Source organism: Montipora capricornis, chromosome 13 (genome assembly GCF_036669925.1).
Source record: "Montipora capricornis isolate CH-2021 chromosome 13, ASM3666992v2, whole genome shotgun sequence".
NCBI classification, from domain to species: Eukaryota; Metazoa; Cnidaria; class Anthozoa; order Scleractinia; family Acroporidae; genus Montipora; species Montipora capricornis.
Window position 1 is genome coordinate 31,034,908 of NC_090895.1, and position 22,500 is coordinate 31,057,407.

The 22,500-nt window shown below is 39.9% G+C and overlaps 3 protein-coding genes across 3 annotated transcripts; 2 read left to right on the top strand and 1 right to left on the bottom strand.

Annotated features, from left to right (window-relative positions):
• Positions 1-7,208: 7,208 nt before the first annotated feature.
• On the top strand, positions 7,209-10,703 carry LOC138028764 (lactadherin-like). Its single transcript, XM_068876376.1, has 3 exons — positions 7,209-7,485; positions 8,522-8,832; positions 10,169-10,703. The coding sequence occupies exons 1-3, from the start codon at positions 7,422-7,424 to the stop codon at positions 10,310-10,312; spliced, it is 519 nt and encodes a 172-aa protein (XP_068732477.1). The 5' UTR covers positions 7,209-7,421; the 3' UTR covers positions 10,313-10,703.
• On the bottom strand, positions 10,546-15,216 carry LOC138028749 (uncharacterized). The gene is made up of 5 exons (XM_068876351.1): positions 14,903-15,216; positions 14,173-14,263; positions 13,569-13,844; positions 13,125-13,198; positions 10,546-12,918 (listed from the first exon to the last, which is right to left on the bottom strand). Exons 1-5 carry the CDS (start codon positions 15,136-15,138, stop codon positions 11,886-11,888), a joined length of 1,710 nt encoding a protein of 569 aa, XP_068732452.1. The 5' UTR covers positions 15,139-15,216; the 3' UTR covers positions 10,546-11,885.
• Positions 15,217-15,285: 69 nt separating this feature from the next.
• Positions 15,286-22,204, top strand: LOC138028751 (arylsulfatase B-like). Its single transcript, XM_068876354.1, has 7 exons — positions 15,286-15,616; positions 17,444-17,530; positions 17,641-17,852; positions 18,797-19,008; positions 19,753-19,973; positions 20,066-20,331; positions 20,568-22,204. Exons 1-7 carry the CDS (start codon positions 15,349-15,351, stop codon positions 20,808-20,810), a joined length of 1,509 nt encoding a protein of 502 aa, XP_068732455.1. The 5' UTR covers positions 15,286-15,348; the 3' UTR covers positions 20,811-22,204.
• The last annotated feature ends 296 nt before the right edge of the window (positions 22,205-22,500 follow it).

Genomic DNA, 22,500 nt, shown 5'->3' on the forward strand with positions numbered 1-22,500 from the left:
TTGGGCTGCCACGCGGGAGGTCGCGGGCTTAAACCCCGGCGGGATCAACACTCAGGATCTTAAAATAAATGAGGAGAAAGTGCTGCCTTTGTAATTTCATCTGCAAATGGTTAGATTTTCAAGTCTTCTCGTCTCACAAATCAAGTCTTCAAGTCTTCTCGTCTCGTCTCACAGGACGTTAAAGGAAACCTCCACTAAAACAAGGATACAACTTCAAAATATTTAACATAATGTTTACAATCAAAATTGTTCAAACGTTTTCCAATGGAATCCTTTGTATCCGAAATAAATGAATTTCAAAAACGCCTGTTTTGGTTTTCAAATTTCCTGGGCGCAGCCATCTTGAATAATTGTGACGTGTTATGGTTGCTCTTTTGTATTTGCACAAAGAGCTTTTGTTTTAAAACAATAGGGCAACCATGACACGTCACAATTATTCAAGATGGCGGCGCCCGGGAAATTTGAAAACCAAAACAACCGTTTTTAAAATTTAATTATTTCGGATACAAACGCTCCCATTGGAAAACGTTCGAACAATTTTGATTGTGAGCATTATGTTAACTATTTTAAAGATATATTCCTGTTTTAGTGGAGGTTCCCTTTAAATAACCCACACACTATTTGAGAAGAGTAGGGGATCAAGTCCGCGGTGTTGTAGCTGTCCTGGGCCCGGTTGTTCGAAAGCGGGTTAACTTAATCCAGGATTAGCGCAAACTTTTGTTTCATGTTTTCAACTTTTTGGTGAAAGTTTCTTTTGCTTATTTCTGTTGTTCAGGATTGACTTCTTCTAATGTAAAGTTTTGCCGAATATCAGCGTTAAACAGCATTTGGGAATAGAGAAATAAACTCCTTGGTTAATTTTTAATCTGGGATTAGCGTTAATCGTCTTTTGAACAACCGGGCCCTGTTCTCTCCAGCAAAAGTGGTCGGCTTGGTGGTGATGTTCCCAAAAAAGTCTTGTGTTGCATGAGGCCACCTAAGCAGAAACAGCCATAAGTCAAAAAGGGACTTTGCCGAGTGCTGGATATGTAGATGTAGATGTAAAAAAGTATTTGTATTTGAATAGACTTCCCCGCATTAGCCTCTATTGCAAGCCCATAACTCAAAAGTATCCATCTCTCTCTGATTTGGCCTTGGCCAGTCAGGTTTACTGAAGGTTTACTTTGTTATTTAAATTTAGAATACAGGTCCCGCCAAATAAGAGCGGTTTTCAATTGAGTGTCGAAAGTAATTAGCGAATTGCTTTGGTTTTGCATAACTTCACTCGGTGATTGGTTCAAAGTCCTCAAGCCCCTTTTCAACCAATCAGAAGTGAAACCAAAACCAATCGTGGCATGCATGCGCGTGCACATTTTCCCGCGCTTTGTGTCGGGTTCGTGTAATTACTTTGAGTTTTGATTGGTTTACTGGATTGTCTTCGTCCTTTTTGATTGGCCAAAGTAATTACTTTGGTTTTGGTTTTACGACACTCGATTGAAACTCGCTCTGTCGCCAACCATATTAGGCCTGATGACCACAACGCTTCTGATTGGTCTGCAACCAACTAGCCGCACGAGGGATTGGGCGTGCTTAATGCAAAATCGGGGATCGTGCAATACTGCAAAGTTTTTTTCCCCACAAAAAACTAGCAGTAGCCATCTTAAAAAAAGATGATACCGAAAACGGATGGGCCGCATTCCATCGCCGATCGAGACTTCTGAGTTATAAACCTCTGACCATTTTCACCTTTCGTGGAACAGGGTTGGCTCAATGAGGAGCTCTCGCTTTCCATCACTGTGCCAGTCCCATGTAGATTCCTCAATCGGTGGATCACTCTTACCATACAATTTGAGGGCGTGCATAAAGAACAAATGGTTACTTTTGACCCTGTCCTTGCCAATGTCATACCCAGGCATCGTTCTTTGCAGCACTAATGATACAGGGATCTTGTTGATTAAAAATAAGAGTGGAGACAGCGAGTCCTCCCGGAATATGCCACGTTTGAAGCAAACGTTGCTAACCTCTAGGTTGCAAGGTACCAACTTAGTCTTCCACCCCTTTACACTTTCCTGAATTAGCTTTTTGATATTTGCTGTTGTTCACACCAGGTATCATTCATTAGTGAGGAGTCAGGTCAAAGGCTTTGTTCTTACAGTCTTCGACGACCATCTTGTCAATTTGAAGGAGTTGATTGATCTTAAGTTCCCGGGAACCCTTTCGTGACCCTTTCGGCAGCCTTTGTTATTATCAAGAAAGGCATACAGGTTTTCGAATGAAGGCGGGGTAAGTTTCTAAAGAAACTGTGGTCACCTGCGTAGATGGGGAGTGAAACACGATAAATTGTTTTTGTCTAACGGGTCGATAAAGGTAAATTAACCATCTTAAGGATGGTGCCTACTAATTCAAAGGTCTTTTTGCGCGGTTTACTGAATATGCGGGAAAAGCAGATCTTAACAGTGCTATTGAAATCCAAAAAGAAAATTGGGGATAACCCCGCATTTTTTGAAGATAATCAATCAACAATATTTGGAAAAAGCTTTAAAATGCCAAGCGATGAATGGCGTTCTTTTTCAAATTGAAGCTTAATTATCCCTGAAAAATGTATGGTTACCCCAGTTTTCATTTTGGATACCAACAACACTTGCTAAGATCTACTTTCTCCGCACAGTTTTGAACCGCGCAAAAATATCCCTGTGTTAATAAGCATCACCCATAGGAAATCCGAGTCTCTCGAGATGCGCAGAACGTATGCGCAATAACAACAGTAGGCACCGTCCTTAAGATAGATTTGGAATGATCTTTCCAGCATAGGTCTTCGTCAAAGCGAATCAACGACGGAAGGGCTAACGCTCGAAACGCTGACGCTGTATCTTGGGAAAAGGGAACTTAAGCAACTAAAAACGACGACGACGGCTACGAGAACGCCACACAACACAAAACAATGGCACTGCACTCCCCGTACGTGCGTTTCGTATTTTGATAAAGAGTGAATTAGATAAGAGTGTTGTTATAGCATTGGTGGGGTCCCTAGCACAGTAACAAATTAGTCTATTTTTAGAATACCCGTTCCCGCGAAAATTTGTTGCATGTCCCTGAAAAAAAACATGGCAGAAGCAGTCACGCGTGCTTCTGATTGATTAAAATTGTTAGCCCTTTGTTTGTTTCGCGCGCAAAGTGTCTAAAAATAAATCCATTTGTGACTGTGCTGCACTATTACTTGTGACTGTGCAACACTCTTACTTAATTCACTCTTTATTTGATGCATTTCTTTGCCGCTCTCGTCCTGAGAACGAAGTAAAATACGTCTGCGTTCGCAGGCTACCGTCGTCTTTGCTTAAAGGGGCTAGGTCACGCAATTTCAGCACTGATCGAATGGTCATAGAATTAACTAAAAAATCAAAATAACTGTTCAAAACTATAGAAGAACTCTAACAAAACAAAGGGAAATCAAGAAGGGACATGGATGGACAAAACTGTAGAGGATTGAAATGGATTGAATTTGAGTAAATTTAAAAAACGTCGGCCCACCTTTTTTCAAATCTATATCAGTCTATATCAAAATGTCATGGAAAATCATTCTCAGTTGTTATGTGGCAGTGATTTTGCAAATGAAAGACTCTTGCTCTGCCAATTTGACGTTTAGAGCTCATAATTAACAAAGTTAAACAAAATTACCTAAAATAGCGTGACCTAGCCCCTTTAAACTCCCTATTGAATCAATTCTACCTCAAACGGCCATATAATACTACATACATACTTAATTGACCACTCCCCATAGGGGCGTTTCAGGACCAATGAAACACAATGAACGAAACGACAGAACGACAACAACTGATATTTACAAGTGCTGCCTAGAAGTTGAACGAGGACTACCACGATCAAATTCAACTAGATCACAAGACAGGCGCCCTTACCACTGGGCCACACTGCCTACTTCCTAGTCTTCTAGGGTTAGGGTTCTAGTCCGATTGTCCACCCATAGACGACTCATCTTTACCGCGATAATTTTCTTCCCCTTGTAATCGATGAATCCAGCATCTCCTCTGCTTTGTCGAACGCCCTCCCTTTCGGGTAATACCTGGATATCTAAGTATCTCCTTGCACTTGGAGGCTCCTGTAATGGCTTAGGTTTCACGCGTGCATACCACGGTGGAGCTGCATCTACCAACCAAAGAGTATAAAAAAACAGTAGTAGAAGCTCAGCGTTGTGTCTACACAAATAGTTGTTTGGGGTGAGTGGAGAACAACCAGCTAATACATGTGGGAGGCTTTCCTACGTCTTTCCACGCATCCTTCACGTGACGCCATCCACTTAAGTTTTATCAGTTCCACACGATGTATAGAGCTAGCTGGCGTTAACTATGTATGCAGTTCCATCATCCCCACTATCATGTGAGGATGGTATATCCTTCCAATCCATTAGCCAAGGAAAGCAGCAGTTAAGTTCTTCGTCATCACACCATAACCTTAGCAGCTTCCCTTGCTAGTTCTCGTCTCGTATCTTCTCATGTATCGCTTACCTAACCGAGTCGCCTTCAGATAGTTCTTGATCTTCCTCCCGTGGATTTCATTACCTTCCTTATCATTGTAATGGCCTCAGGTGCCTCTGCATACCTGGTTGCTTCCTCATCTGATGACCGATAACCCCTTGTCTACGACGTGCTTTTCAAATCCCTCACTGAGCATAGCATTACATTGGGGAGCAGGGAGTTATTCCATCAAGTTAAAAGTTGAATGAAAGCAAACATTACCCACGATTTCTCAGGGATTGAAAATGCTAAGTTGAAAAGTAAACTGTAGTTTATTTAGAAATGATGGATGACCTGTTTCTTCGACATTAAAGCATTCCTTGCAAACAGAACAAATGTTGAACAAACGTCATTTAACAAATCGACCGTTTTAATACTCCGAAATGAACAAGTGGTGTGTGACCGCCGGCTTTAAGACGACGCTGTGGCACTCAATGCTACGTCATCATCGGAACTCTTAAAAAGTAACAGGTAAAGAACCTTTTTTTAAAGCTCAGCGGTATTTCAAGCATGCAGCCAGCTTGTGTGGCCCTGTGCAAAGAAAGAAACACTCTGAATGAACATAACGACGCTAACTAATACTCCACTATAAGCAGGCAACCAATTGGACGATTTACCACGTAATGTCCAGAGCTCAGTGTACATACCTGATCACATTTTATATTTTTAAAAAGTTTCGTTTCAAAATTAAAGAAAGTGCTCATAATCATTACAAAAGCGTTATAAAAGCTAAATATTCAGATTGATATCCCACAAGTAAAATAAAAAAAGATTAAACAAACAACAAACGTCTTTATACCTTTTGTAAGTTCCTGATTGATGTTTCAGTTTGTTGAATTTATTAAAATAACTTAAACAACTTTGACGTTGCGATTCAGGTTCTTCCGCTACATCTTTTAAGGTGTGTATACATAATCAACTAAAATGCCTGAAATGTTGAAAAACTGACAGACGGTGAACGGCCTATCATATAAGTCAATGAAAAAGCAAACAATTCAGGTGAGCAGAATTCACATCCGATGCAGATATTAAAAAAGTTTCCCCAGGATTGTTGGATTTACAACCCACACCCGACTGCACTGGAATCGAATTTGCAATAACATGATTCAAGTTTTCCATGGAAAGTTTTCACAGGTGAGCATCATGGGTAGTGGTACTCTCTTAAGATACGAAACGCGAACTTCGATCGCATCAACCAAATCCAGTCTCGTTTCTTGGCGTATCAATCAACATCAAGAAAAAAAAAACGAGAAACAAAACGAAAAACACAATTCAAAGGAAACCACTATATTACATATTGGCCTGAGTTCCATGATAAAATAAAGATATTTTTTGCAATCCTAAATCGAGTCCTGAGCTTGTTTAGTTTGAGTGCCTTATTTTCTAGTTACTGTATTTTAGTCCGCGGTTCTTCGATTTTAAATTGGAATGTTGAAAGCTGGAAACTTAATGAAAAAACGGTTAATGTCTTAAAAAAGGTTGCTGTTATTCATCGTGGTGAAGTACAATAAGTGACCACATCGTGAGACAAACGAAAATACTTTATTATTAACGAAAAAACGTTTGTTAGCATCTTCTAGGGTGTAAAAATACCCTAATAACTCAGTGATAACGTCTTGCTTAAAAAAAGGGGGCATGGACAAATTTGGCTGTTACACTTTTGTTTGTTTTGCAGAGCTGCAGTAAACTCCGGCTTACCACTTGTCTTCTTTTGGTTCTTTGTCAAAGCATGACCTGTCAATCCAACTGTCGAACTGTTAAATCGATATCCGGTTACTCACTTACATACATACTACATACATACATACTTTATTTAAGGTATCATAAACAAATAAATACAAGTAATACCCTAAAAAGAAGTTTAAGAGGTTAACCCTATGTAAATAAACTTCCAAAATAAAAATCAAAAATATATGTTTATAAGTGGAACCTAAGAAATACACATGTATGATTTAAGAGCTATTTTAAAACGTCTCAAATTTCCTACCTCAACAACATTGGCAGGCAGGTCATTCCATTCGCGAATAATTTTAACGAAGAATGAATATTTATAACAATTACAGTTCGCCGATTTAACTTGTAGTTTGTAGTTATGATTGGACCTGGTACGTTTTGAAGCGAACTCAAAAAAGTCACGAAAACAAAGACTATTCAATCCAAATACAAGTTTATAGCATTCAATCAAAGAAAAATATAGTCTTCTGTCAGTCAACTGCGACCAACGCAACAGTTTACAGCGATCTTCATATGACATCTCTCCCCTTCGCTGGCCTAAGGCCAATCGAGAAGCTCTTCTCTGAACTTTTTCTAAGAGAACAATATTCTTAACCAAGTAAGGGCACCATGCAGGGGAAGCGTACTCGAGGATTGGTCTCACAAGAGCCTTATACATTGTGGAAAAGATTTCTTTGTTTACAGAACCGATTGTTCGCTTGATTAGACCGAGAACTTTATTGGCCTTATTGACCACCTCGACAACGTGTAAAGTCCACGAGAGATCATGGGAGATTGTGATGCCGAGGTCTTTTACAGTACTCACTGAGCTGAGACGTTCTCCACGCGGTACGAGGGAGTAATTTGGAACAGATTTATCACGATTATGTGTCACTCGCATAATTTCACATTTGTTCGCGTTGAAGTTTAACTGCCAGGTCTCTTACCAATCACAGTTATCAACTGCTATCAAGAGTTCGTCTGATCACATGTGTAATCACGTGCCAAGATGACCCAGAATGCCACAGTCTCAACTTTAAATTTTCCCTACAGCAATGTGAACTGAACAATGAAACTCGCCTGAGTATCGAGCCCAACTACTTTGTTCCCTCAGAGGACACTGTCTACTTGGATAACCTATATCGGTCCTATAATCCATGCGATAGGAAGCCGTGCAAGAATAATGGTTTTTGCATCACCATGAACTCTTATCCAGGATATGAGTGTAATTGCAAAGACGGCTATTTTGGACCGAATTGTGAAAGTAAGAAATAGAACTTGAAAGCGCGTGATACTCTCGGGGCATCCCAAAGAAAAATGTCTCTACTGAAGATCTTGCTCAGAAATTGGCGTTTATGAGGAAACCATATACGAAAAACATACATATTTTAACTGCGGAGAGGCTGAAAGATATTAAGATTTCAGGTCGTCGATGTTAGGGGCCTGGACAAACGGGAAATGTTTGGCGTTGAAACAACATCAAACATTGTTTGGTGGCCAAAAAGTTAAAGTGATGGCCAAAGGGTTAAAACATGTTTGATCTAACTCAGATCAAACTCCAGAAGCAAAGAACTATGGGTCTCAAATACGTAAAAAACATGTGGATAAGAGCGGCTGAGCAAGCGTGGTACGCATGCACGCGCCAAGCATGTTTAAATCGATACGGCTGGCCAAACGAACAAAACTTCGCCCATCAAACACGAGGACAAAAGAAATGTTTTACGTTGTTTGATCGAATGTTTGATGGCCTTCCAATGTTATCAAACAGCACCAAACAAGGTGGCCAAACGGTAAAATGGTTGGTCACCAAACAATGTTTGATGTTGTTTAAACGCCAAACATTTCCCGATTCGCCTCAGGCCATTATGCAAATGCAGTGTGAAGAAAGGAAAGTATGAAAACGAGTCAGTCAGGCTTGAACGGGCTACCGATTCAGTGCTCTTCCAACCGGGCTTTGAAGCAAATTATGAGCTACGTTTTTTTGAGAGTTTATATTAAGCCGTAGAGGATTTGGAAATGAAGAGACTATTTATAAAAGGCAAACATATTTGAACTGTGGAGAGAGTCACGTTAAGATTTCAGTCTAGATCGTCACAGCTCATAGCTGCGACGCTGATTTGATCGATAGCGAAAGGAAAGCCTGAATTTTTCAGCCATCGCTTTCGTTACTGCGTAACTGAGTAACGTTCATATCTGCGACGATTGAAATCTGAACAAAAATTGGCATTTCCATGTTTCCTAAATACATCCCATCCATGGGTTATTCAATGATTATTGTCATTTCTTGTCCCTGAATTTAGCTCATCGTTGCTATGTAAACCGGCCGTTAGGAATGAGCAATGGTGAAATCACTGACAACCAGATCAGCGCTTCCTCTTATGCATCTGGCTACCCACCATACAAAGCGCGCCTAGGAGGTACATCTTGTTGGAGAAGTGCTAACAACACCCTCGGTGAGTTCCTGGAGATAAATTTTGGGCGAAAGAGACACGTGAGGCAACTAAAGATCGAGAAAGATCCGCAGGAAGAAAACTGGACAGAGAATTTTTACTTGGAGTGCTACTCGGGCTCAGTTTGGTCAAATTTGTCCGGACCATATCAAGGTGTTAAAGTGAGTGGTTTTGACTCTGGTTCACAAGGCTAAAAGGACTTAGGTTACTTACTCCTTGATGATTGCATGATTTTATATTCCTCGTGATGAAATGGAGCTCTAACCTTTTATCACTGTGGCCTGGGCTCTATCCCCGCAATCAACGTCATACGCGGATTCAGTTCGTTGATTCTCTACTCAGGGGCCCGTTTTTCGAAAGTCCCGAAAACTTTTCGGGCCCGAAGAGCCATTTGTGAACGTGCCAACCGCTTGTTCAGGAAAGCCGATTTTTTAACAGGTTTGCAAGGTAACAAAAAGCAGTCTGTGAAGTTTGGCGACTTAAATACTCTCCGTTCTTGAGATACAAATGGGATTGTGTCACCCGAAAATGGCCCGTAAAGTTTCGGGAGTATCGAGGAACGGGCCTTTGCTCCGAGAGGGTTTTCTCAGGATACTCCAGTTTCCCCTCTCATTAAGCAATCAACATTTCATACTCTAACTTCATGTGATTTGATTCATTAACAGTCTTCCATATTGGTACGGCATTTGTGCTCACACATAACCAAGTGATTAGACAGATTAAGCACAACGGCAAATGGAAAACGGCAGACTCCCGCTTTTCATAAAAGCGAGCGTGAAAATTCTCTCATTTTAACTTGTCTCGTTCCTTTGAGAAGTTGCTTGATATATGGATCTAACAGGACAGAAATGAGCTAGGCAGGGTTCTTCCATTTTTGGCAAAACCCTAATTTCACTCCGACGTTTGCCGTAAACGTCATGCTTAATCTCTCTATTACCATGATTTTGTACAGGGAAAGGCTTAGCTGAGACATCCTGTTCCTTGTTGAATTGGAGGTTTATTATGTCAATTCATTTTTGTTGATGCATAAATGATTTTGTACCTATTCCAATGCTCAATAAATGGCACAGTGGCTTGGCTGGCCAACGCCCCCATATATCATCTAGCTCATGTCGGGATGAGTAGTGTAGGCAAATAGTCAAATTTTGTCCTTTATCTTATGGCCCATGTTATCTGTGCACATTTTTTTGTGCTCGGAAGGGTCTCGGTCTCGTGACCAAAGTCTTCGTCCCTTCTGCGCATGCTTAAAAGGAAAAACCGCCCTTCCCTCCCCTGCTTCCCAACCACTGATCAAACAATCTTGTTCTCAGAGCCTCCGTTACCCTTGTCCAGCGGAAAGGGCGCGGAAAAGGCTATCCTTGGTGCTGACCAAAAGGATCGCATCTTTGGGGACGAGATTGCTGATCAATGGGAGCGAGATTAGAACATGATGTACAGTAGGACGCCCCTAGGTCTGCAAAAGTAGCTGATTGCCGTATTTACTGCGTTATTTTGCAGATATTTAGAGGAATCAGGTCTGGAATTTATAGAGTCGTCTATGCCCTTAGCCCCCATTTCGACTTTTTCGCCACAGCAGTTCGTCTCCATCCGCTGAGTTGGCATGGTAACATAGCTCTCAGAATAGAGCTGTATGGTTGCTAATGTGATGATACTCGGTTAGAAGCATTTTCATCATCACTTGTCTCATTTAATCCAGAATCATCAAATAATCTTCGTCATCAGTATTATCATCGTCATCATCATCATCATCATTTGTTTCAGTGGCCGAAAGTCACCTGCATGGTACTCTGGTTTTTTTCACTTCCGAAACTCATCCCTTTTCTTGACTTGATTTGTTAGGAGGGCCAAACTGCCACGTATAACCCTCTCGATAAAAGGAAGGTAAATCAGTTTTAATCATGATAACAATGCTGTCCCGTCTAAGCTTTACATATTCTACTGTACATGATCGTAAGTTAGAGCCAACAGTTCTTTCACTACTTTTAATATTAAAAATACTATGATGCATAAATAAACACATTGCATGTTCGCACATGACTCGCTTTTGCTGGCATCTCTACTTGCTTTATCAGGGACTTGTCTCAATTGACGTAAAAATACAGATACAAACGGGTCCACTCTACGGACTTCTAACGTTACCAGCGATAAAAATCTCATGTTTTTAAAAGTCATTTCACTGACTATTTCTTGATTGCTCGTTTTTGTGGAATTCCGAAACACGGTGCAATGACAACAGTCAGTCAGTCAGTTAAAATAACAGAGCGGAAAGTGATGACTTTGGAAATGATAGTACGGTCTTCAATGGCAAGACCAACTTACATCTATAAAGTAAAGGTCTTAGCACACAACCCTTGTTAAAAAACTACGTGAAATGCAAGCGGGTCAAATCCTCTGGCGTTACAGTAAGAGGTATATCTCTTAGGGCGCTTTTCTTTTGTCAAAACTAGCCGGCCAGACCCATCAGTTTGCAAAGAAAATGCAACAATTTGAAGGAACACTTGCATGAGAATCCCTCGCATTCTTCCGGTGGAGTGTCTATCATCCTCGAGGAGTGTTAATTTGATGGCGTTGTAGAGTTAGTCATTCCAAATGCCTGGTCTGGCCGGTCAGTTCTGTCAAATGGAAAGCACCCTTACCGGTATTAAGTAAGGTAAAGTAAGTATCATTATATTTACACTCGGATTTCTCGAGTAGCTAGTAGCTAATATCTCCGAGCATTGAACAGAACAGCTTTTTTTAAAGCATCCCAACTGGCCGGAAGCAAACCAGTTCACTACTTACAAGTGCAGCCAGGAAGATGAACCAGGGACTACCAGGAACAAATTCAACGAGTGATCAGAGTGAGTCTTGAACCCGGGATCTCCGGATCTCAAGGCAAGCGCCCTAAGCACTGAGCTGCACTGCCTGCTAGGAAGAAAAAAGCCTAAGAGGGCATTGCTATTGAGTGGATGGCCAGAGTTATTGCTAATACTCCTGTCCCTCCTCGGATCGGCAGTTACAGATTTTTCTGTCTAACACCAGACGATTTTTCTGAAGTAGCGGTCCCCAGTGCACTGCTCGCGACCTTTGTCCTCGGCAGAAGTGAATGCTTTTGTGTCGATAAGGTTAATGATCCATGACCTCATATATCGGAAAAAAGAACCATGGAAACAGACAAAGGCACGGAAGTATGACTGAATCATCTTGAACATCGTCAGTATTAAGCCTCAAAAAGTCAATTTTGCGAACATGGCAATTGTTTGCTCAAATTTTGAAGAGCTATCTTGGAAGCAGAGAACTTCTTCTCGGTTGCCTTATTGCTCAATTGTAGCCTTGTCTTCAAAACAAGGAGACCACAGCGATCGAACAAAAAGGTTCGCACATAACCTGCACCATCCTGATAGCTTAGCCTTTTTGAAGGAACAATCAAACGATGTTTTTTTAGGTTAAGTTGAAGTATTTCCTTCACATCTTCCTTGTGTTGGTCCCAGTCCTCATGACAAGCCTCAATCTGAGATTTCAAATCCTGAAGACAAACGCTTTCACAATTTGCTAAAAATGTTGCGATTTCATCGTCAAACTTGTATCTCTCAGCTAATAACAAAGCCTCAAGCCCCAGCTGTTTGATGTAAATGTAGGCATTTCTGATAGCATTTCGATCGACTATACACTGAATTTTTTCCAGTGTCTCCTCTGGAAATATTTCAGCAGTGCGTCTCTTACAATCTCTGAAAATAGGAAAATTGTCACCATAGAAGTTAAACATGCCACTTGTCAAATTCTTAGCCAGCCTTAACTGCGTATTTGTTTGTGGTTTGAGGCGTCTAATGCTCTGCATATCAACAGCAAACTGTGTGAATAAGTCAGACAAATCTAAGTGGTACCGAGCCAAGGTCTGTGTTGCACTTCCTTCCACTGGGACCAACCCCTTCAAGTCCGTTTTCGCTTCCACAGCATCCACCAGTATCTCATATTTGGGCAGCAGATCACAGATTCTTACTTGAAGCCTGTTAAGAGTCTGGTGAACATTTACAATGTCATCTAACACCATTGTCACTGGAGCACCATCAGTGACAGTGTTTCCCTGTAATAGTGCAGCATTCTCATGACAGGTGTTACATATTCGCAGATATAAACAGCCAGTGGGTTCCTCAACTGGAGAGCCAACAATGTTAATGAGAGCCCACTGAACAGTTTGTGATGATTTTTTTGGGAATAGAATAAGGGTTTCCGAGGAGCATGACGAGCAGACTACTGCACCACAAACCCTACATGAAAATGAAATAAGAACTAGTACTCTAGCTGTGCCTTTAAAAGGAACCACTACACTTATCACCACACAACATCTGTATTTAGGAATAGGATAAAGGATAAACTGAATAAATGGGTAAACAAATATAAATGGTTGGATAGACAAAGGTAATGATTTACTCCCTGAGTGAAACAATAAGGGTAAAGAAACAAATATTCATACTTGCAGTTAGACTTTGTTTCAGTCATTGAAAATTTTTTAAAACACAACGTACAGCTGCTTGCAGATGAGCCTGACTGCAAATTAAGAAAAATGAATTTAAATGATTCAAGTTCTTAAAAGATTAGCTCTAAAGTTGAAACTAAATTTGCACTGATTTTTTTCAAAAGCACATGTTACTATGTGATACAACATTTTGATCCCTTAACCCTTTTAAAAAGATTGCCAAGCAAGCATTACTCTTTTAGCAAAGTCTCCTTTTATTTTACTACCGGTAGTAAAGATCAAGGAGATTTAAGAATAGGAGAGGAAACTCTGCTGGCAATGTAAGCAGGCCGTTTGTTTGAACAAAGATTGGCATATACACTATTAGCGGAATGACATTAAAGATTCTTAAACATACATTAGTATAGTCAGGTGAAAACTGATCTTACTTTTTCCACTTACCATCCAATATTCAGACTTTTGCCATTCTGGGATCTTCACAAAACTCAGAGCTTCTGTGACAAAAGACTTGATTTTAGATTTGCCAATCTGCTTCTTGTAGCCATCCACAAGTCGTTCCAGTTCTCCACAAATGTTATTTGAAGGCTGTGCTTGCATCTTATTCTGATTGCTGTCTCCATCTTCCTTAATTATTTTCCTCCAATGAAGGAAGTCCTTCACGTGAGACTGACTTGCACCAAGCCTCTGGGGACCTACGTCAAAGCAGCTTTTACACACCTTAAAAGAGGAAACCAATGCATACTTACTTTCACTTTCTTGTTAGAACCAAAATCACTTACGAACAATGAAAAGATGCGCCGTAACTCATGCATTATTGTTGTATTGTTATGGTGATTACATCACCATAGCTCGCATAGCTTACCTGCTTCATTATTATGCTATTCCTTGTACACACACACGTAATTAGCCGGCTCTTATAAACTCTTTTTCAATGTTGTAGCTTTCCCTTTTTTCCTACGTCTTTGGTTAATAAACTAGTTACGATCCCATCGTTCTGAGATTTCGCTTAACTTATTGGCAATGAAATTAGCATAAAAACCCTTACTCTATAACTAATTCCACTTGGGTCTGGTTGGGCCAAGAGAGTGAGACGTCTCCTGAACTGACTGCATTTGCCACAAAACACTTCACCACACCTTTAATAAAATTGAAAAAAGACAAAACGAAATCCATTCACATAACCGTACACTGATGGGTAGCCTGCTTTGCAGCCTAAAAACGGCTGCGAAGGAGGGTAACTGATGGGTGACCTTTTCCATAATAATGGGAATAGTCATCCTATCCTTCATATTGATTCATCTAATTTCACTGGATCTTTGGTAAACCAAAGTACCACAAAAAATTATTGTCAAGAACCCTGGTGGGATGTGACTGCTTTCCCGACTTCCCCAGGGTACCATCCTAGCTCCCCACAATTCTCCGTAACTGACATACCCACTATTCTTCCCTCCCCTACCCTTTGGTTTCCTGGTGTTCCTTCCTCACGCCAGTGTTGATCCAGTTGCAGCTGTACCTTCAGCATTGAAGTCCAATATCACATGATCATAGTTATCGTATTTTTGGATGAGCATTGTTCGTTGTTGTAAGTCTTGTTTAATACCATTCAACGCTTGAACAGAAAGTAACCTCCTAATATTATTTGAATCTGAAACTCTTTGAAGAAGAAATCGGATTAATCATGATTCATCCTGTTAAAGATCGACAAGATTTGCAAGCTGTGGAAAGTCAGCTGGCATGGTGAGTGATTAAAGTCATAAAGAATGTAAACTATGCACCTTCTACAGTGATGTTTCCTTTCAGTTAAAGAGAACTTCTTATGACAGTATTTTTCAGCGCAATGCTTCCTTTTCAAAGCATCCACCCAATGAGTTCTGGAAATTTGAGATCTTCCTTCAGCCTTAACTCCAGGACCCTCGTTTACAAGCAAGACATCCCCAACTGATCGACTCAGATCTTCCCATTCAGCATTCAGAGACTCTGACCGAAAGAAATTCGAATCTGTGTGGGTCATGTCTTCATAAAAAGCGAAAGTAAAACGAGGAACAAGCCAATCAATATGATAAGGTACGTTTTAAGTATACGGTACAATATATGACCCCATACATAACGTACCTACCATCGATTGCTTATTTTTTTGGCAGCGGTCATTTGCATAATTTGTCACGCAATCGATTCTAACATTCCCTGACACATCCCCTGACGTTCGAGACATATTGTAACCATGCGATTGTCCACAAGCGGCTTTGCCCTGATTTATCTGACGAAACTTTTTGTATTCGTCGTTTCATCTTCAAGAAAGCCTCATATTTTGTTTGTTTTGGTTGACGATCTCGGTTGGAGTGATGTGAGTTTTCATGGCTCTAAAATTAAAACCCCGAATGTTGACAAGTTGGCCGCTGAAGGTGTTATTCTGGACCAGTATTACGTCCAACCCATCTGTACACCTACAAGAGCAGCTTTACTATCTGGGAGATATCCTATCCATACTGGCAAGTACACAGTAATTTAAGAGGTGGACGGCCTGTTTTAATTCCCACCTCTGGCACCACCTCCCAAGTTTACTTACATATTAACACCACGCCCTCTAATGGCTGATCTATGATAACTGTTTCTCCTCATTTTGAAGTAAAACATTAGAAGGGAGAAATCTTTACTTACTTGTAGCTGTGTACTTATTACGTTCAATAACCAGGATAACTTGCTGATTGAGGCTTTCGGAATTAAATGAAGTAATCTGGAAAGGTTGTTTCTGGCAATGAAATGCATGGTTTCTTCAGGTTATTTAAATGCATCTTTTAAATCCTTACTTCCTTAGATCTATTCAAAATAATGATGTGTGGCTTAATACTGTCTACAGTGATTCATTTTGCCCTGCGTTTTGCGTATTTTACGCATTACATTCATTAAATACCCATTGGTTTCCGTCGAGCGTGTCCCGAGTACGCATACCGTAGTTATTCGGTTATAAGGAGCACTCCAACGCACCCCAAACTTAGCAGTTTAATCAAGCTAAGTTCTCAAACTGAAAATTGCGCGAAAATACTCGGTTATAGGACGCACCAAAAAATTGAGAGTTATCAAAAGGATGCGATGAATTTGAGGACAATTATCCTTACACAATTAATAACTGCGAACTCTTTTTGTTAACGTAAACAGAGTGAAAAAAGCATGCATTTAATGACATACATAAAAACAAAAGCTAAAAGTTCACACCTGAAATGATAAACATACAACGCATACACGTTTATTTGAACCTTCCGACTTAATAAATAGTCAGAGTTCAGACTTCAAGCGAAAGCGAACAGCGCAAAAACTCCCACGGAAAGTCATTCAAAGGTGTTCGACAGCTGAATATCAACACGCCACCAAGGATGCAAATTTCAGTGCACAAGAAAGGCTAGATGAACGAAGAAGGTATGTTTTATCTTCGCACTGTTTGTTCAGAGAAGAAACTTTTCATGCGAGCGACAAACACGATTCTTGGAATATTCGAAACAACATAGGCGTAGCTAGGGGGGTCCTAGGGTGCCCGTGACCCCCCCTTTGTAAGCTGTTTTTTACTCAAACAACCTACAATATTCAGGTTGCGAAAACGCGAGTACCCTCTGTTTGACACAGTGTGACGCCCCCTTTGAAAAATCCTGGCTATGCCCATGCGAAACAAGGTTCGAATGATTGTATTGTTGTCATGGGTATCACGTTACTGAGCACATGCTCTTAAGGACGTACGCAAATTTCCGTGTGTTTGCTTTTCTCTTGAAGTCATTTAGTGTTCTAAAGGTCTCTAAAAGCACTATTCTTTTTTAATAGACAACTAGTGTCCTTTTCTTGTGTTGTCGAAGTTGTTGACTTCCTGAATATTACAGTGATTAGACACTAAATGACAGTTTTATTTGTTCTGTTTTACAGTTGTAATTTCTTTACAAGTTTAAACACAGGAATCTGAATTTTAATCAATAAATACCTATACCAAGAGAAAAGACAAAAAATCCTCTACCTATGATATCTATAAATATACACTATATGTATATTCATAGATAGGTAGAAGCCTTTTTTTCTTTTCTCTTTATATAGGTATTTATTGATTAATTAAAATTCAGATGTCTGTGGTTTAAAAAACATCAATTATATGATTGATAAAATAAACCTACAACTTGTCTTGGTTACAATTTTGACCCATTACATTTGAGTTGTGACCCATTGATTTCTGCCTGAGGGGTACACTGTACCCATTAACACAATTTTCAAAATGAATCACTGCTGTCTATGTATGTCCATAATGTTTATGCTGCATCTCATCTTCCACCTTTGCACAGGACTGCAACATGGTATTATTCATAGCCCTGATCCATATAGTCTTCCCCTGGACATAACAACGCTACCTCAAAAGCTTCAAAAAGCTGGTAAGGTTTAATGAATTTGAAGATAGATATATATTACAGGTATTTCTCTTTGCAAGTGAGGAAGCTCTTTTGGTTTAATTGATTAATGTATAACCAACTGCTGTTTATAGGTTACAGAACTCACATGACAGGAAAGTGGCATTTGGGATTCTATAACTGGGAGAGTACTCCAACATATCGAGGCTTTGATACTTTTTATGGCTTCTACAGCGGTGCAGAAGATCATTACACTCATGTACAAGACCATTTCCTTGATTTTCGGGACAACAAGGAAATTGTCAGAGATATGAATGGCACTTACTCTGTCAATGCCTTTACAAAAGTGAGCTTCATACACAATATCACTAATAACTATTATTATTATTATCATCATCATCATCATCATCATCATCATCATCATCATCATTATTAAATCCTAATGAGAAAGAATTATTGGTTTTGTTACCTATAGCTGTCCCTCAGTTTTTGTAAATTAAAATTAAATTTATTTCAACTTTATTCATTCAATTCAACGAAAGGGAAGGATACCCGAGGTTATCCCTATCAAGAGTGCCGCTGGATGTAACTGACTGAGAGTTGATTTTGATGAGGGAGGAAAACCAGAGTACCTGGAGAAAAACCCTCAGGGTCAGATCATGTTTGACTGAAACTCAGTCCACAATTTTTATGACATCAGGGCAGGGGGTTGAACCCGGGTCGCAGAAATGGAAGGGAAGGTTGATAACCACTAAGCCGTCCTGACTTGTGTGTACTATTTTCCTTTTCTTTCACCATTATTTGTCTGGATCTTTTAAAAGGCATGGTGTAGTTCTCATTTGCTTATCAGACAATTAAATACTTAAAGATTGTGGTATTTCACACACACACACACCAACACACACTAAGGAAGGAGGTGTTGTACCCCTTACTTTTGTTAGAATCCATCCAAGCATCACTTAAATGCAATTGAAAGTGGCCATCAACAGTCATAAAAAATGGTGCTAAAACTAGTTTTATTTTGGTCATAATAGACGTGAATTTACATTTTTAGAACAAGCAATGTTCTGTAAAGAATTTTGGAGAGATTTCCTTCAAGGTTTTTTTATTGTACTGTTTTTTCAGAGGTTGCATGCATGCATGTTTGAATGGCAATTGTTCTGCATGAGACCAAGATACAATGCCAAACTATTTTTTCACTAGTTGTAGGCACTTCATGTGTGAATGGGTTAAGTAAATTGAAGGACTCCTAAGGTCAACTTGGTTCAAATGTTTTTTTTTCAATTTTAGCGGGCACAGCAGATAGTGGAATCACATAACAAGAGCAGCCCACTTTTCCTGTACATGGCATTCCAGAATGTTCATGGCCCTGTTGAAGCTCCCAAAGAGAATGTGGACAAGTATGCATTTATTAATGACACTTTGAGAAGAACTTATGCTGGAATGGTTGACATCATGGATGAAGCTGTTGGAAATATAACAGATGCATTTAAGGAAGCAGGGTACTTTAACATTAACAGTTAAATTTCGTAATCTTTAATTGACGTCATGGCCTACAACTTTTGATTTTATTAACTTTCAAGAGAAAAACTGTTGTGTTGATATTTAAAAATAAGTTCAAATAAGCATTCCGTTATTCAGTACACTATTCAAGTGACTTTTCTTGTAACATTACTGTATTGCAGTGTTGTCAAGGGAATCCCTTTTTGCAATTGAAGCATACAGGGATTTAACTCTTGGCAGGATTTTTCTTTGCTCCTAGTCCTTCATGTCACACCTTATTTTCTATTTGCCACATGATTTATTCTCTCAGGACCCAAATGTCTTAAAGATCTTTGAGTTATAATACTGATGGAACTAGACTGAGATCTCAGCTTCAAAGTACCATTCTGATGACCAGATGGAATTGACTCAGATAGCCTCTCACCTGTGGCTTTTTGAATCTAGCTGGCTGGCATGCCTCCCACTATTGAATTGGTTTTCTGTCATCTCAAATGTTTTTGTATTAGATTTATCAAATCAGCTAGGTCAATGTTGTACCCAATTCAAACCTCCCAGTGATAAGATTCTTTGTGTACTGTATTTGCATCACAGTGGAGCTTTCACATTTAAATGATATAGAAATAGCTGAAACAAAATGTCGCATTGCCAAAGGGTTTGAATTGGGTATAACATTGATTTAGCAGGTTTGGTTTATTGACTACAAAGTAATTTTTAATGTTATTTTGCTTATTTGTTTGTCAAAGCTTGTGGGATAACACTCTCATGATCTTCAGTACTGACAATGGTGGTGTTCCAAAGAATGGTGGTTATGACTACCCCCTGAGAGGACGCAAGGACACCCTTTGGGAGGGTGGAATCAGGGGTGTGGGGTTTGTACATGGCAACTTGCTGTCTAGAAGAGGGGTTAATTTTCCTGGGTTGATTCATGTGACAGATTGGTACCCAACATTGGTGAATCTTGCTGGTGAGTTCAAAGTTATGTTCTAGAAAAATGGCATCCTCTTGAAAATATCAAAAAAATGTACCTTTTTTTAATTTCTTACCATGTTTTTTTAGGTGGAAGCATAAATGGAGATGACCTTGATGGGTATGATGTGTGGAAAGCCATATCAGGTGGTGTGCCATCACCGCGAACAGAGATTCTTCACAATATAGACATCCCCCCTTCTTCTGGTCAACTTGATTTTGCTTATCAAGGAATTGGTCTTCGTATCGGAGACATGAAACTTCTTATGGGGGTCCCTAACATATCATACTTCATTCCACCTGAAGAAAGAAATTCTTCTCACAGCAGTAAGCTTTATTTTCAAGATCTTGAGGATGTGAGTATACCTGAAGGGCATTTTTTGTTTGTTTCTTCATTAAATCATGGCCACATTTCAAGTATTTGTAAAAGGAAACGTCAACCTGCTGCAGTTCCACATATATATGGAGGGTAACCAGTGACTTTTGGCTCACTGGTCTGATGACTAGCCAAAAGCTGAGACAACTGGCCAGGTGGTCTCATTTTTTATTTCATGTTTTCAAATATTGGTAAAATGTCTGTATTTCCTTCCAGTCCCCAGTTCCTTTGGTTGATTTGGCCCTATACAACATCACCGCTGACCCATATGAGACAAACGACCTCAGCACAAAGTTCCCAGACATTGTAAAGAAATTTCAAGATCGTTTGGAGTTTTATATGAAGGGAATGAAACCACCTGCAAACAAACCAACAGATCCCGAAGCAAGAAGAACAGCGAGAAGAAATGGGGCCTGGAGTCCATGGGTTTCAACTAAAAAGTCACTTCCAACAACTTGAGTAGCAACCGTCATGGACCTCTTACCAACATTACATAAATGTGGACAAATATTAAAAAAAAAAAAAAAAGTTGCACTGTATCCTCAATACTGTTCACTAGAAATTTCAGTTTGGCTTCGTGATAACTTTGCATGAATAAGGTCGTGTTCTATTGGGATCAACTGTTTCAACCGCAACCGATTTCGGTTGAAGCGGTTGAGGTTTCCCAATAGAACACTTTTACAACCGTTTTCGGTTGGTTGTCCTGGGAATAGTTATTACCAGACTTCTCAGCGTTGACAAGTTGAGGCCCGAAACCAACATGGCAGGAGCCCGCGGCCGACTTTAAATGGCCCGCGTAAACGACAGCGGCTGCTGCCAATGCTTTTTCAACCGTTTCAAGCTAGTTTGATGCCGGTTGAAAAAGTTGATCAACCAAACCAACCGAAAACGGTTTTTTCCCAATAGAACACGAAAAAACCCAACCAACCCAACCAACTTAAAACGGTTGATCCCAATAGAACACAACCTAAGATATGTTGGCCTCTTATTGGACATATCGTAAGTGCTTAGAGCGGTTTTCAATTGAGTGCCGAAAGTAATTAGCGAATTGCTTTGGTTTTGCCTTACTTCGCTCAGTGGTTGGTTCAAATTTCTCGCGCCAGGTTTTCAACCAATCAGAAGTGAAACCAAAACCAGTCGCGGCTCGCGCGTGCACATTTTCCCGCGCTTTTGTGTCGGCTACGTGTAATTACTTCGAGTTTTGATTGGTTTATTGGATTGTCTCCGTCCTTTTTGATTGGCCAAAGTAATAACTTTGGTTTTGGTTTTACGAAACCAAACCAAATCATCTTAATGTTGGTTTTTGATGAGAGAGAGAGAGAGAAGAGTACCAAGAAACTGAACCTACCCATGAAGCCAACGGTCAGGGAATAGACATCCCAACCACACAAAAGCCGTTTACCAATGCTAACTCTAGGCCTAACCTAAACAGTAGTTTTTAGGCCTAATGTTAGCATTGATAAACGGTTAGGGTTGTTTCTGTGTTGGTAAAACAGTGACCTGTGGCTTGCGACCTGCCCGGGTACTTCCCTGACCAAATTCTTCATACAAGAGACCCTCTTTCCCTTTCCTGGCTGCTAAGTAATGGGACAATTTATTTGCCTGATAAGTTAGGAACTTCAGAATCCCTCTCAATGTTTAGAATAAATCTCAACGAGTGACACTGTCCTAATACAGTAACTGTATTTTATGTAAATAATAGATCGTCCTTCATATCTTTAGTTCATGCTTCACTATGTAAAAATATTGTTTTTCATTTCTTTAATCTAATACTGCACATTTGTATTTTATCGAGCCTGTGCTCATTTGCAATATGTGGGTAAATAAAGTTACTTACTTACAGGTGGAAGGAACTGAGCCGATTCTATTTAATAATAGCAACTCAACTCATTCAGTTCAATGAGCGCGCGTTGGATATGAGTTGGCTATAACCAGTCCCATATCCAACAAGCGCGAATGGATTATTAACAATTATTAAATTCTCAACCTCGGATAATGCATTTCGCATGCTCTGATTGGTTCACTCAATCTCGGTTATCAGCTCATATACCTTGGTTTGACCTTAAATGGTAAATGATTGCGTTAAGCGTTGCTAAACTAAAAATGTTTTCGTCGGAATGCCAAATTTCTCTTTGAATAAAGCCAAAAG

Excerpts from the sequence above, each read along its gene's own strand:
- LOC138028764 (XM_068876376.1), top strand. The coding sequence starts at position 7,422 with ATGAACTCTTATCCAGGATATGAGTGTAATTGCAAAGACGGCTATTTT. Across the intron at positions 7,486-8,521 it reads TTTTGGACCGAATTGTGAAA|CTCATCGTTGCTATGTAAAC; the intron begins GTAAGAAATAGA and ends CCCTGAATTTAG. Across the intron at positions 8,833-10,168 it reads GACCATATCAAGGTGTTAAA|ATATTTAGAGGAATCAGGTC; the intron begins GTGAGTGGTTTT and ends GTTATTTTGCAG.
- LOC138028749 (XM_068876351.1), bottom strand. The coding sequence starts at position 15,138 with ATGACCCACACAGATTCGAATTTCTTTCGGTCAGAGTCTCTGAATGCT. Across the intron at positions 13,845-14,172 it reads CAAGTGGAATTAGTTATAGA|GTGTGTAAAAGCTGCTTTGA; the intron begins GTAAGGGTTTTT and ends TCCTCTTTTAAG. Across the intron at positions 12,919-13,124 it reads GAAACAAAGTCTAACTGCAA|GGTTTGTGGTGCAGTAGTCT; the intron begins GTATGAATATTT and ends ATTTTCATGTAG.
- LOC138028751 (XM_068876354.1), top strand. The coding sequence starts at position 15,349 with ATGCGATTGTCCACAAGCGGCTTTGCCCTGATTTATCTGACGAAACTT. Across the intron at positions 17,853-18,796 it reads CTGTCAATGCCTTTACAAAA|CGGGCACAGCAGATAGTGGA; the intron begins GTGAGCTTCATA and ends TTTCAATTTTAG. Across the intron at positions 20,332-20,567 it reads ATTTTCAAGATCTTGAGGAT|TCCCCAGTTCCTTTGGTTGA; the intron begins GTGAGTATACCT and ends ATTTCCTTCCAG.